General features: G+C 38.4%; 1 protein-coding gene across 1 annotated transcript in view; it reads right to left on the minus strand.

The window, feature by feature from the left end:
* The window catches only part of LOC108671576, a 22508-nt gene extending 11517 nt beyond the window's left edge, over nucleotides 1–10991 (minus strand). The window contains exons 1-12 of the mRNA XM_047880800.1: nucleotides 10910–10991; nucleotides 7547–7721; nucleotides 5726–5834; nucleotides 4985–5056; nucleotides 4277–4343; nucleotides 3585–3655; nucleotides 2831–3013; nucleotides 2325–2501; nucleotides 1821–1913; nucleotides 1016–1138; nucleotides 125–165; nucleotides 21–31 (exon numbers count right to left, since the gene is read on the minus strand). Coding sequence (XP_047736756.1) covers nucleotides 21–31; nucleotides 125–165; nucleotides 1016–1138; nucleotides 1821–1913; nucleotides 2325–2501; nucleotides 2831–3013; nucleotides 3585–3655; nucleotides 4277–4343; nucleotides 4985–5056; nucleotides 5726–5834; nucleotides 7547–7710 — 1111 coding nt within the window. The 5' untranslated portion in view covers nucleotides 7711–7721; nucleotides 10910–10991. The remainder of the gene's footprint in view (nucleotides 1–20; nucleotides 32–124; nucleotides 166–1015; nucleotides 1139–1820; nucleotides 1914–2324; nucleotides 2502–2830; nucleotides 3014–3584; nucleotides 3656–4276; nucleotides 4344–4984; nucleotides 5057–5725; nucleotides 5835–7546; nucleotides 7722–10909) is intronic.
* Nucleotides 10992–15600: the final 4609 nt, after the last annotated feature.

Raw genomic sequence — 15600 nt, forward strand, 5'->3', positions numbered from 1 at the left:
TCTCAGCTGCCTCCTCAGACGCAGGCGGGATCTGGCAACAGGGGACAAGTTTGTTACAGCAGGCGAGTCTCAGCTGCCTCCTCAGACGCAGGCGGGATCTGGCAACAGGGGACAAGTTTGTTACAGCAGGCGAGTCTCAGCTGCCTCCTCAGACGCAGGCGGGATCTGGCAACAGGGGACAAGTTTGTTACAGCAGGCGAGTCTCAGCTGCCTCCTCAGACGCAGGCGAGATACAGCATGTTTCAATATCTATTTTGTTTTTAATGTTGAGCGTGTGATGCTTGCTTAATGCATGATACGAATTATTACAACTACAATAAATAATTAAAATTTATAATAATTAAACAATAGAACTGGGTCTGCCCAAAGGTCACCCACCGACAGGGATGTGGGCATTTCAGGGCAGGAGAAAGGAATTTAAAAGCAAAGAAAACGCCAAGCAAATTCACCATATCGATATTGAAAACGTTTCGGAGTCCAGCTCCATCATCAGTTCGACTAAACTACTGGCCTCCGAAACGTTTTCAATATCGATATGGTGAATTTTCTTGGCGTTTTCTTTGCTTTTAAATTCCTTGTGAACTTGCGATATAAGCAGACTGGTAATATAAGTACTTATATACGATCTAAATACGGCAGGAGAAATGATGAATGGTCGGCCAAAATGCTTGTGGTTGGAGCGCGCCCGGATGCGGGCCCAAATCGGCAGCAAATCTTTCCCCGTCCTCCGAAAGGGGGACCCGAAGTCCCACTCTACGACTCCCCCCACTCTAGTAACAATGAGCCCCACTCTACAGACGACACCCCCACTCTACTAACAATGACCTCCACTCTACTGACGACCCCCACTCTACTAACAATGACCCCCACTCTACTGACAACCCCCACTCTACTGACAACGACCCTCCACTCTACTATAACCCCCCCCACACTACTTACAATGACCCCCCACTCTACAGACGACACCCCCCACTCTACTGACGACCCCCACTCTACGACCCCCCACTCTACTGACGATGATCTCGAGGACGGTCTCGCGGCCCCCGGTCTCCAGGACGGCCTCGGCCCGCACGGTGAGGCGGGACGTGGCGAGCTTCTCCCTGCTCAGAGGCTCCCCGTCGTGGTAGGACACCCCCACCTGGGGGACAACGGGGGGTCAGTGGGGGTGTGGGGGGTTACGTGGGTGAGTGGGCATGAGGCATAACTGAAGGAGGCCAACGGGGGCAGTCAATGGGGGTGTGGGGATTAGATGGGTGAATGGGACAAGGGGGATTGGGGAGCAACTGGGGGAAGAGCTACAAGGACACTAAGGAGGAGCAAGGACACTAAGGAGCTACAAGGACACTAAGGAGCTACAAGGACACTAAGGAGCTACAAGGACACTAAGGAGCTACAAGGACAATAAGGAGCTACAAGGACACTAAGGAGCTACNACCTCCACCCGGAGCATGGCGCCCCTGGGGCCCTCACCTCCACCCGGATCATGGCGCCCCTGGGGCCCTCACCTCCACCCGGATCATGGCGCCCCTGGGGCCCTCACCTCCACCCGGATCATGGCGCCCCTGGGGCCCTCACCTCCACCCGGATCATGGCGCCCCTGGGGCCCTCACCTCCACCCGGATCATGGCGCCCCTGGGGCCCTCACCTCCACCCGGATCATGGCGCCCCTGGGGCCCTCACCTCCACCCGGATCATGGCGCCCCTGGGGCCCTCACCTCCACCCGGATCATGGCGCCCCTGGGGCCCTCACCTCCACCCGGATCATGGCGCCCCTGGGGCCCTCACCTCCACCCGGATCATGGCGCCCCTGGGGCCCTCACCTCCACCCGGATCATGGCGCCCCCCTGCGACGTGTCCCCGATGATGCGCCGCACGTCCTCCATGGGGAGCTCGTAGTCGTACGCGCCGTCAAACTGCACACAGAAAAATAATGTCAACAATGACGAACTTAATACGGGAAATAAAAGTTAATAGTTAGACTTAATACGGAATATAATAGGAATAGCTGACAAACTGCACCTGATAAGTCAGTTGACTCACCACCATACAGACTGACGGAGGCGTGAAACTTACCCACTTCTACACAAAGTGGGTCAATAAATGAGTCAACAAGTGGGTCACCAAGTGGGTCACCGGACCCACCACTAAGTGGGTCACATGACTCACCACCTCGACGTCCAGTGTGGACGCCAGTGTCCAGGTCCTAAGGGCAGGAGGGGCGCGGCCGTACAGCCTGATGGTGGCGTTGCCGAAGGCCCCTTTGTCACCAAGTGGGTCAATAAATGGGTCACCAAGTGGGTCACCAAGTGGGTCACATGACTCACCACCTCGACGTCCAGAGTGGACGCCAGTGTCCATGTCCTAAGGGCAGGAGGGGCGCGGCCGTACAGCCTGATGGTGGCGTTGCCGAAGGCCCCTTTGTCGTTGGCGAACTCGCCCTCGATGGACCCAACGACGAACTCGTCCGTCTCCAGGAAGTACTTCTGCATGTACACCTTCGTCTGTACAGACAAGAGGGGCGTTATAGGTACACCTTCGTCTGTACAGACAAGAGGGGCGTTATAGGTCTGCATGTAGACCTTCGTCTGTACAGACAAGAGGGGCGTTATAGGTCTGCATGTACACCTTCGTCTGCACTACCACTAAGTACCACTAAGCACCACTAAGCACCACTAAGCACCACTAAGTACCACTCACCTCAAACCTGGGCGTGTACCACTTAGTGACGCGTATCTTATGGTCCTTGATCTGTCCATTGACCAGCGCCCTGATGGTCCACCAGCCCTCCTTAGTACCACTAGTACCACTAAGCACCACTAGTACCACTCACCTCAAACCTAGGCGTGTACCACTTAGTGACGCGTATCTTATGGTCCTTGATCTGTCCATTGACCAGCGCCCTGATGGTCCACCAGCCCTCCTTAGGGAGGAAGGGCAGCTTGAAGGACATGGACACCACACCCACGTTGGTGGGCTGCGAGGGCCACCGCCGCATGGCGTACCCGTCGGGGTCCTGGGGCACGTTATTGGGTAACTAATATTCGTAATAATAATAATATCAATAACAATAATAACAATATTAAGAATAGCAATAGCAAAATAATATTAATAATAATGATAACAAAAGGCGTACCCGTCGGGGTCCTGCACGCACGTTATTTGCTGTGTTATTGCCTACTTATTGATAATGATGCTAATAATAATAATATTAACAATAACAATAATAATAACATAATAACAATAACACTACTAGTGATATTAATAATAATAACAATATTAAGAATAATAATAACAATAATAATGATAATAGCAATAACATTAATAACAACAACAATAATACCATATAATATCATTGAACACTGCAAATAAATAAAAATAACAAGATCAATATTAGCAATATCAATAATAATAAAAATAACAATAATAAGAAAAATAATAATAGTACCAATAATAATAATATGTACTAACAATAACAGATAATAATAATAATAGTAATAATAATATGTTCTGACAATAACAGATAATAATAATAATATTAATCTTGTTAATATCCTGTACAATCAACATAACACGGCATCACGCACCAGGATGTAGACGTCGACGGGGTCGTCGTAGGGCTTCTGCTCCGTCGTCAGCAGGATGATGCGGAACCGAACTGCCGGGTCATTATTCTTATTACATTATAACATTGTTTAATACAACTTAATAATAAAACATTGTTTAATAAAACTTATTAATAAAAACTCATTACGTTATAACATTGTTTAATAAAACTTATTAATAAAAACTTAATAATAAAACATTGTTTAATACATCGTATATTGTTGTGCTAAATTACAGAGATGATGCGGAACCGAACTGTCGGGTCATTATTCTTATTACATTGTTTAATATAACTTATTAATAAAAACTTATTAATAAAACTTATTGTTTAATACATCGTATATTGTTGTGCTAAATTACAGAGATGATGCGGAACCGAACTGTGGGGTGATTATTGTTATAATCATCACCCATACACCCATCATTGTTATGATCATCACCCATATTTGTTATAATCATCACCCAGAGCAATGTAAAAGATTTTGTCCTATTATCGATCCAGTTCTTCAAATCTCTGGGTCATCCTGACGCACTTTGGCTCAGTAAAAGTGCGTTTTTAGCGCAACGTGCAGATTTTGCGTCACGACTTACAATACAATTTGACCCATACATGATTCTGAGTGTAGAGTAGGTCTGGTCGCCCGTGTAGACCGGCCTGCTGGCCTGCTCTCACCTATCTGGTCCCCCGTGTAGACCGGCCTGCNGGTAGCCCTTGACCCACTTACCCTCATGAGCATCATCTGAGGGTAGCCCTTGACCCACTTACCCTCATGAGCATCATCTGAGGGTAGCCCTTGACCCACTTACCCTCATGAGCATCATCTGAGGGTAGCCCTTGACCCACTTACCCTCATGAGCATCATCTGAGGGTAGCCCTTGACCCACTTACCCTCATGAGCATCATCTGAGGGTAGCCCTTGACCCACTTACCCTCATGAGCATCATCTGAGGGTAGCCCTTGACCCACTTACCCTCATGAGCATCATCTGAGGGTAGCCCTTGACCCACTTACCCTCATGAGCATCATCTGAGGGTAGCCCTTGACCCACTTACCCTCATGAGCATCATCTGAGGGTAGCCCTTGACCCACTTACCCTCATGAGCATCATCTGAGGGTAGCCCTTGACCCACTTACCCTCATGAGCATCATCTGAGGGTAGCCCTTGACCCACTTACCCTCATGAGCATCATCTGAGGGTAGCCCTTGACCCACTTACCCTCATGAGCATCATCTGAGGGTAGCCCTTGACCCACTTACCCTCATGAGCATCATCTGAGGGTAGCCCTTGACCCACTTACCCTCATGAGCATCATCTGAGGGTAGCCCTTGACCCACTTACCCTCATGAGCATCATCTGAGGGTAGCCCTTGACCCACTTACCCTCATGAGCATCATCTGAGGGTAGCCCTTGATGACCTGCGCTTTGGCGGCCGCTATCTCCACTCCGTCCATCTGAGGGGGCGAGGGATAATAATGATATAATAATGATGATATAAACTTTATCATTAACATTATATTATATGATAATGATTATATAAGGTTAAAGTTCTATCATTAATCTTATATTATTTAATAATGATAATATAAGGTTCAGGCTTCATCATTAAGCTTCCTCGCGTCAAGATTAGTTTATTCTTAACTTTATTTAAACATTGTCAGTCATTTTCTTTCTGTACACTGGCCTGTATACTGACACACACTGACCTGTATACTGACACATACAGCCCTGTATACTGGCACACACAGCCCTGTATACTGACACACACTGACCTGTATACTGGCACACACAGCCCTGTACACTGACCTGTATACTGACACACACAGCCCTGTATACTGACACACACAGCCCTGTACCTGACCTGTATACTGACACACACAGCCCTGTACACTGACCTGTATACTGGCACACACAGCCCTGTACACTGACCTGTATACTGACACATACAGCCCTGTGTACTGACCTGTATACTGGCACACACAGCCCTGTACACTGACCTGTATACTGGCACACACAGCCCTGTACACAGCCCTGTATACTGACCTGTATACTGACCTGTATACTGACACACACAGCCCTGAACACTGACCTGTATACTGACACACACAGCCCTGTATACTGACCTGTATACTGGTGCGTACGTGTACTGTAATGTCGAGGTGCAGGATGGACACGACACACCTGTACACGGAGGCGGGTCGCAGTGTGCGCGGACACAGCACCATGTGCGTCCTGTGGCACATCAGGTTACACATTCATTAATAAATAAATAAATGTAGAAATAATTAAAATTTATAAATGAAAAGTTAATTAAATTGACTTATAAATTAAATTAATTAAGGAATTAAATAGACTTATAATTGAGTTATAAATGAATATCTAAACATAACCACAAATAAACAGAAACAAATAATAAATTTATTAAAAATAAATTAAATAATAAGCAATTAATATACGTAGGTACTTAATTAAAAATTAATATATTTATAAATATATACCATATATAATTAAAAAGTTAATTAACAGCACCATGTGCGTCCTGCGGCACATCGGGTTATACATTAATTATTTATTAATAAATATTTGTAGAAATAATTATAATATATAAATTAAAAGTTAATTATATTGACTTAGTTATAAATGAATATCTAAACATAACCACAAAAAAACAGAAATAAATACTTAAATTTATTAAAAATAAATTAAATTTAATACTTAGCAATTAAATATACTAAATTATAAATAAATATATTTATCAATATATACTATATATAAATAATAAGTGAAATAACTGATCATAGTTATAAATGAATACTTGAAAATAACCATAAATAAACAACATTAAACTAACTAAATACTAAAATAACTAACCATGTGCGTCCTGTGACACAAGAAACAAAGTATATATAATAACCAATTATAAATGAATATTATATTAATATATAATAAAGAAATAAACATATAACATGAATAAAAATGAACATTATGGAGCAAAAAAAAGTATCTATTAGATCAAAATACAGCCTTGATAAATACATAAAATTATACCTAATTATTGATAATAATTTATTTAATAATAATTAAATATAATATTATTTTATACAATAATAAGTTAATAATAATAATTTATACAATTATTAATAATAATATTAATATAATATATTAATAATTTATACAATAATTGAATGAGATGCTGCAGGCCAATCAATGTTCAAATTAAACATTTAATAAAATTAGGAAAATTATTAAAATTAAAATTATGTTCAATTATCATAATGATGTTTGGGTACATCAAAATGGTCATATGGGCGACCATGTTNTGATTATAACCATCATGTCAACAAACATACGGGTGATTATAACCATCATGTCAACAAACATACGGGTGATTATAACCATCATGTCAACAAACATATGGGTGATTATAACCATCATGTCAACAAACATACGGGTGATCATAACCATCATGTCAACAAACATACGGGTGATTATAACCATCATGTCAACAAACATATGGGTGATTATAACCATCATGTCAACAAACATATGGGTGATTATAACCATCATGTCATCCAACATACGGGTGATTATAACCATCATGTCAACAAACATACGGGTGATTATAACCATCATGTCAACAAACATACGGGTGATTATAACCATCCTGTCATCAAACATATGGGTGATCACATATTATGTCAACAAACATATAGGTAATCACATACATATTATGTCAACAAACATACGGGTGATCATAACCATCATGTCATCAAACATACGGGTGATTATAACCATCCTGTCATCAAACATACGGGTTATCACATATTATGTCAACAAACATATAGGTAATCACATACATATTATGTCAACAAACATACGGGTGATTATAACCATCATGTCATCAAACATACGGGTGATTATAACCATCATGTCATCAAACATACGGGTGATCATAACGTTTGTTGTAGCGCAGTCTATTTCTAAACTGCCACGTCTTGTCCTCCCCCGGCCTGAGGCCTCTAATGTCGTCCGGTAAACGGCCCAAGTCCTGGCCACCGGCCACCGCCAGCAGAGCTGCTGTGGCCACAGCAAGCAGCAGCAAATTCATGGTTGTTTTCACTGAAAGAATTAAATTTTATTTTAATAATAGACTTTTACTAAAATACAACAGGTACATATTGGTATATAGAAAAAAATTCCATGACTTTTCCATGACCAGGTTCTAGTAATCTTTGAATGTTAACTGAAGAGAGAGTAGTCGGCGCAGAACCAAACTTTGCCAGAACTGTGTTGATACAGATGTGTTTGATACACATCTGTACACAAGATGTGTATCAAACCTACGCATCCACTTGTATATTTATTTGATCTTACAATTTTCTTATGAATCTATTTTTCTCCGCTGGTTCCAAATGGAACCGCACGGCATTAATGGGTTAACACACGCAGCACAGAAAACACTTCCTTTTTAGCGCATTTTCTCATTTATGGAAAAATGCACTATTGTGCTCGCCATGTCCGTCCGTCTGTCTGTCTGTTCATCTGTCCGTCCATCTGTCTGTCCGTCCGTGACCTCACATTTTTGTTGACGAGAAAATGTGCTCTCTGGCACTCACTGGAGTGAGTACTGAGTTATATTTTTTCTTCATTTACTTGCAAATTCCATGACTTTCCAGGTTTTCCATGACCGGTACGCACCCTGCTTAATAAAATAATACAATTTCAGTAAAATAATGACATCTTATTAAAATAAAGTTTTGCTATAACAATAACAAGTTATTTCATATCCAGCTATGATGATATGAAGTTTTCCTCAAAATTTAGGTTATTAACATATGAAAATTACTTGCAGTTAACTTAATAGACAAATAACACAAGCACCTGTGTAATAAGATATACAGATCTGTGTGTTCTAGCCATATTAAAAAGTATTGTGAGTATACACATGTACCTACACAATTTATATATACCTATATGTCTGTAAAATGTGGTCACTCTATGAACTATGATGTACATTCTCTTATATTCCATTCTCAACCAGAGCTCCTAATCATACCTATATATACTATTTATTGAATATATTATACCTACATAATATTTGTTCAGAAACATTTCAGTTGCTGTTACCTATATCACGTGTTCTATGTTTCATATTTGTGTAACATTTGTTTTTATAATTAATAATGCAAAAAAATAGTACATTCCAATCAACTGGAAATTGAATAAAATTTTGATTTTCAACAACTACCTGCATTCAAATATTTTTCAACCTCATCAAAGAATAGCCTTCATCTGCTATAACATCTGCAAATTTTAGATTGAAATTGCACAGCTAAAAGAATTTAAAATAAACTAATTTTAGGCCATCTTAGAATGTATTTCCAAAAAATTCAAAAGCAAAGAATACACCAAATAAATTCCCATTTCTTCATGGAGACATTCTGAGACCAGCAGCCGTGTCAACATCACCAATCATTTCAACAAATTAATAGAGAATACAAGAACAATCAGCATTGTATATAATAAAATTATTCACACAAAATATAAAAAACCTAGGATATGAGGAAATGAATACAGAGCATAAAAACCAAATTATTTACAATTTCAAGGCCCAAGGGGATAGTAAGAATTGTACGCGTTATTGAGACAAGGTTTCCATTTAAAACAGCTTCTTTCCTTAACACGTTGACTACGATTGCTTCATCTTGTACATTATTTCATTTTTTGTACTGTTTTCAAACAGGGTTGCCAGACGGTCATTTTTTCCAGACAAATTCGGTGATTTAGTTTTTCTCAATTGCGTTGGCCGGCTAAAATTTATGATAGGGGTACTTCCTAATTAAATTTCAAATACTGCAAAAAGAAAATAAATGGAATTTTTATAATGGAACCTACAAATAAGCTAGTATATTTCAAGTTATTGGTCTTTTTTGTTCTCGGATTTGGCCAATTTTAGGCAACCTGAATTATGTACCACCACGTCCCGGAGAAATAAATTTTGTGGTACGCATATCGGCATATGTACCAATACGTAGTCAACGTGTTAAACTTGGAATTTTTTGTAAACTTGCAATTTGAGCAGATGTATCCTGCCAGGCAGAGATATCTTGCATTCCTATATCCATGTTATGATTATAAATTAAGTTTGGTATATCTTATTAATAAATAATCTGTTCCATCTGTCACTTAGTCATATAGTGGGCAGGGCCATGATTTCCATAACAATGAAATTTCAGCAAAGAAATTTTTTACAGACTTAAAAAGTAAGCTTACATTTTCATGTTTTTCAAAGCTCCTAATAAAATTGCATAAATTAAACTTTTAACAAATATTACAGACTTAAAGCCAATAATTTTTGTGAATATAATATTTTTTCTTTATTTCTATTAGTTTTTAATGATTATATAAAGATTTATTCATTTAAATGATATTGTTTTTCAGGAAATGGAAGTATAAATGGAACTATATTGTTAATTTGTTATTGCCTTTATTTCATGGCCAAGAAACTGGGAAAGAAAATATATTCCATATCTGACAGATTGTGTGCCTTTCCCGCCATTTAAGGAGCCGCAAGATTCTTACTAGATGAATTACCTCTATATAATTTCTAACAAAAGTGTACAAGTGGGCCATGCCATAAGATTCCAAATTTATAAAAAATGTGTCACTGTAAAGCTTTGACTGTGAAGTCTCATTCATAATTAAAAAAATTCCAATCCTGCATGAGAGTTGACAATTCCATTTTTTCTCTCCTTACTCCTCATTCCTTACAAATTACAATATTACATAATAATTTGAGTACCTATCATTCATGTTCATATATTACTATTATCCTGCCAATTACAAAGTTGCACACTGCAAAATCTCAATACTAAATTTTTTTTAAATACTTAATTATCACTATCATCTCATCTCACATGCAAAAAATCTAAGATATTCATTATAAAAAGGCAAGGATTTTCAGTTTTTACAGCTGTTTTTTTTTCAACATTCAACACAATTTTCATGTTGAATTAAACTGCAAACCCTGACCAATTATAAAATAATTATATAACTGACATTTCAAGCAAATTTATTCATTAATTACGTGTCAAGTTGTGGTGACTCAGAATTAGACATAAAAATAGCGTCGAAATATTTTACTCCAACTCTGCCTCTGGTCTGTGTCACTCGGTGAGTCTACGACCAACTTGCGTCAGAATTATTAGTCTAAATTCAGCCTAATAAATGTAATACAAACATAAAATGAAACACACAAGCATATATAAGTCTGTATACAAAATAAACACATTAAACAGGCAACTCACCACTGTTAGGACTAAGCAAACTAGGCGCAACTTAAGCGGACATATTCAAAAGAACGTTGACGCCCTACTGACTCCCTCTCTGTTTACAACACACCCCACGTCCAGGTAAACCTGATCTACGTTCACGATACGGACAACGCCTTGACGAAAATGAGATAAACCATCATTAAATCAAACTAAACCTCACAAGAAAACTGCTTTTATTTACATTTGATGAATATTAAGCTTCAGCTTTAGTTCCACATAGTGTTAATTCACGTATAGTTTCACGTTAAACGCGAAAAAATAATTCAAGGATTTCAATCGCTGTGTGAACGCGATCAATGGACTAACCAACAGGTGCATGGCGGCAAGTGATCCCGCGATTTAGAGAAAAATATTCTGATTTTATCACGTCAATGAATTAATGACCTTTTCTTGACTATACTGCTCGGTGTATTTAGTTTATTTGAACACATTTCTATCGAAAAATAGATCAATATAAAAATATCAGAGCTTTTTATTTATTATATAAACGTTTCACAATCGGGCATGACTACAGAGGCATTGAAGTTACCGGATGTGTTCATTCAAATCATTTATATTATTTAATAACAATAAGTTTCATTAATCAATTTGCTTATCACAAGCTTATTTACATCGCTAAATATATTTCGTGTGTTTATCTCGTGATATTTCTATGTTAGCTTTTTATATTTCGAAAAATGATATATAAATGTATGAGTGTTTACATTATATATAAATAAAATTTATTTATCCTTGCGTTCATAATACCAACAGTGTCTTTCTATTTATTAAACATAAATAATAATTTTTTATGGTATAAACCTGAAGCGAGGCAACACGAATATTTCATCAAAAAATAGCAATCGATTATTACGAGAAAAATTCCACCCTGAACAAAATATGAAAATTTCTCATGTAACTATTGAAACAGTGATTGAATATAATTTTATTATTATTTATTTATACATAATGTTACCATGACTGTAGATTGACAGTAATATAATTATTCAATAGTTCCTGCACAATATTTAATAAAATTTCATCACTTTAAAATTCCAGTTCATTCATTTACTCGGTTCATTTACAATTCATTGCACAACTTTAGTGATATTTTCTATCGCTTTCTCACATTATTATATTTTTGCAGTTATTGCTATCAATTAATAAAGTTTTTGTTATATGCTGTTTCTATAAAATATAGTATGTTTATTTAATGAATTATATATTTACAAATAAATAACTAAAATAAAATAAAATGCTATACCCTGCCCCGTATACGACAGCCTCCACTTGGGTCTGCATACGGCAGCCTTCACTTGGCCTGCATACGGCAGCCTTCACTTGGGTCTGCATACGGCAGCCTTCACTTGTCCTGCATACGGCAGCCTTCACTTGGCCTGCATACGGCAGCCTTCACTTGGGTCTGCATACGGCAGCCTTCACTTGGCCCGCATACGGCAGCCTTCACTTGGGCCTGCATACGGCAGCCTTCACTTAGCCTGCACACGGCAGACTTCGTTTGAAATTTAAAAGTATAAAAGTATAGAATTTGACGAAAATTCCCCATTTTCTTAAAATTATGAACAAATTTTATGAACATATTTTACATTAAATTCATGACATGACAATATGTGATAAAATAAATCGAGTGACCCGAAAAACTACGCCTATGTCGTCATTGTTTTTCTTATGAATGGATGTATGCAAGAGAATAAGAATTATATTCAGCCAATCAGACCCTTGATTCCATCCAGCCAATCAGGCACTAGATTTAAAACAGGCCACTCGTGTCTTTTGAGACCAATTGCATGAGTTTGATAATTTTGAAAATCACATGTGATTACTTATTATATTATCAACAGTAATAAATGCTTATATTATCACCAATCAAAATAAAATAATTTAGGTCAATAATAATTATAAAAACTTCAATTTTGACTTAAACTACATCAGCTTTTCCAAGAGAGCGGAAGAAGAGGACAAGATCCTGCCGAGGAGAGTCAGTGCCCATCAAGTTCTCGTCGTGTGAGGTTGTGCGCGTCGCGTGTCTCCAACCACTTGTCGAGTGTAGTGCTTCTGGATTCGTTTACTTTAATAACTCTTCTCTAACAATAACCTATCAACCCACTAGTATATTCATGATTGCCTACAAATACAAGTGTTTTTGATGATATTTCAGTGAATTCAATAACTTTAATCTTAAAAATTCTGTTGCACGACGGAAAATGTATCGAAGAGCGGCCAGTTTGATAGTCAGCTTTAACGTTACCTTACTAGACGTGTTGTCATATATTGCCTATATAACGGCCGTTATATTGCCTCTATAACGGCCGTTATATTGCCTCTATAACGGCCGTTATATTGCCTCTATAACGACCGTTATGTTACCTCTATAACGGCCGTTATATTGCCTCTATAACGGCCGTTATATTGCCTCTATAACGGCCGTAATGTCGCCTCTATAACGGCCGCTATATTGCCTCTATAACGGCCGTTATATTGCCTCTATAACGGCCGTTATATTGCCTCTATAACGGCCGTTATATTGCCTCTATAACGGCAGTTATATTGCCACTATACCGGCCGTTATATTGCCTCTACAACGGCCGTTATGTTGCCTCTATAACGGCCGTTATAATGCCTCTATAACAACCGTTATATTGCCTCTATAACGGCCGTTAAATTGCCTCTATAACGGCCGTTGTATTGCCTCTATAACGGCCGTTATATTGCCTCTGTAACGGCCGTTATATTGCCTCTAACGGCCGTTAAATTGCCTCTATAACGGCCGTTAAATTGCCTCTATAACGGCCGTTATATTGCCTCTATAACGGCCCTGGTATTGCCGCTATAACGGTCCTGGTATTGCCTCTATAACGGCCCTGGTATTGCCTCTATAACGGCCCTGGTATTGCCGCTATAACGGCCCTGGTATTGCCTCTATAACGGCCCTGGTATTGCCTGGTAAAAATTAAAATTAAGATTTATTTTCACTATTTATTTTATTTAAATAACATCTTCATTGTGAGCGCCATATATATAATTTTTTTGTCAAAGCCATAATTGTTCTGTGGATGCAAAAAATATATATTTTGAATACCTATTATTTTGAATTTTATTTTGAAATTTTTTGAATATTATTTTTGAATTTTGAATATTATTTTGAAATTTTTGGAATATTATTTTTGAATTTTTTGGAATATTATTTTTGAATTTTGAATATTATTTGGAAAATTTTTTATATTATTTTTGAATTTTGAATATTATTTTGAAATTTTTTTATATTATTTTGAAAATTTTGAATATTATTTTTGAATTTAGAATATTATTTTGAAAATTTTTAACTTATGTGCCCAGACTTTACGGACACCCTGTAGTACTGCGTTTACAATAGTTATCGTCTCAGTATTATTTAATAGAAAATATTGATTCATCACTGAGAGAAATAGGTGGGTCTGGATGACCTACTTAGACGAGTCATCCGCGTCCAAATTACGATGCACTTTCTGACTCACTTGAGTCATTTGTGGGTCATACTGACCTATTACTGGCCCTATAAATTTCGATATGACTCACTTGTGGCGTGAAATCTTTCTGCCGCCACAAGTGAGTCATGCCTGAAAGTGGGTCATCCTGACACACCCATTTCTTTCAGTGCACACCCGCTTATTTAGTGACCCATTTTAGTGGCAGAGAGCGGACGTAGCACTGATACGCCCCTTTGCCCTGGCCAAACTGAGTCAGGATGACCCACACAATAGAAAATAGTGCATCAGTATGAGGACAAAGTGTCTCTCTATTTCTCTGAGTGATGTGATTTATATATAATAAAAAAATTGTGGCCACAAGCCACGTTTGACTGTCGCGGAATTTTTACGGTTAGCTGGGTTTCGATACCGCAACTCACTGTACAAAACTTGCCATTGCGGCGACACGGTGAAATTAAAATGGTGGCCCCTTACAGAAGCTAATATGATTAATGGAACTATTAATATTACGCTATATAAGAGGCCGGACGTTTCCATTACATTAACTGTTCCGTATTATCAAGTTAATATATAGTTGTTAATATATAGCAAGTTAATATATAGTTAGTCATTTTCCATTAATTTAAATTTTATATAACACGTATTTCATGATATAATATTTAATAATATTGATGAAAATACCGAAACTCTACTCTTTTAATTACATAGTATATAATTAGAACGTATAGAATAAGGGTCAATACCACATTAAAATTTGTACCTAAATGATTTCTCTCTATTATTTTTTATTGGAATTAAGTGAACGTTATATTAATTTCGTAACTTATTAATGATAACTGACTAATATAATGATAATAATTATAATTATAATAATTAAGTGACTTATAAACGATAACTTTATAATATAGTAATAATAATCATATTATAATATTTAAGTAACTTAAAAATGATAACTGAAATGTGTTCGGGAAATTTGGCAACGTCGCCGGGAAGCAACAGCTGGAGACGTGGCAACGTCGCGGCCTCTTAGATTTCTGATAAATTTAGGGTCCAGGGTCTGAGGGTCGCTAGACCTGCCCTCAGACCCTGCCTGCCTGCCCTCAGACCCTGCCTGCCTTCCCTCAGACCCTGCCTGCCTTCCCTCAGACCCTGCCTGCCTTCCCTCAGACCCTGCCTGCCTTCCCTCAGACCCTGCCT

This window comes from Hyalella azteca, unplaced genomic scaffold (assembly GCF_000764305.2).
Source record: "Hyalella azteca isolate HAZT.00-mixed unplaced genomic scaffold, Hazt_2.0.2 contig6315, whole genome shotgun sequence".
In the NCBI taxonomy this organism is placed as follows: Eukaryota; Metazoa; Arthropoda; class Malacostraca; order Amphipoda; family Hyalellidae; genus Hyalella; species Hyalella azteca.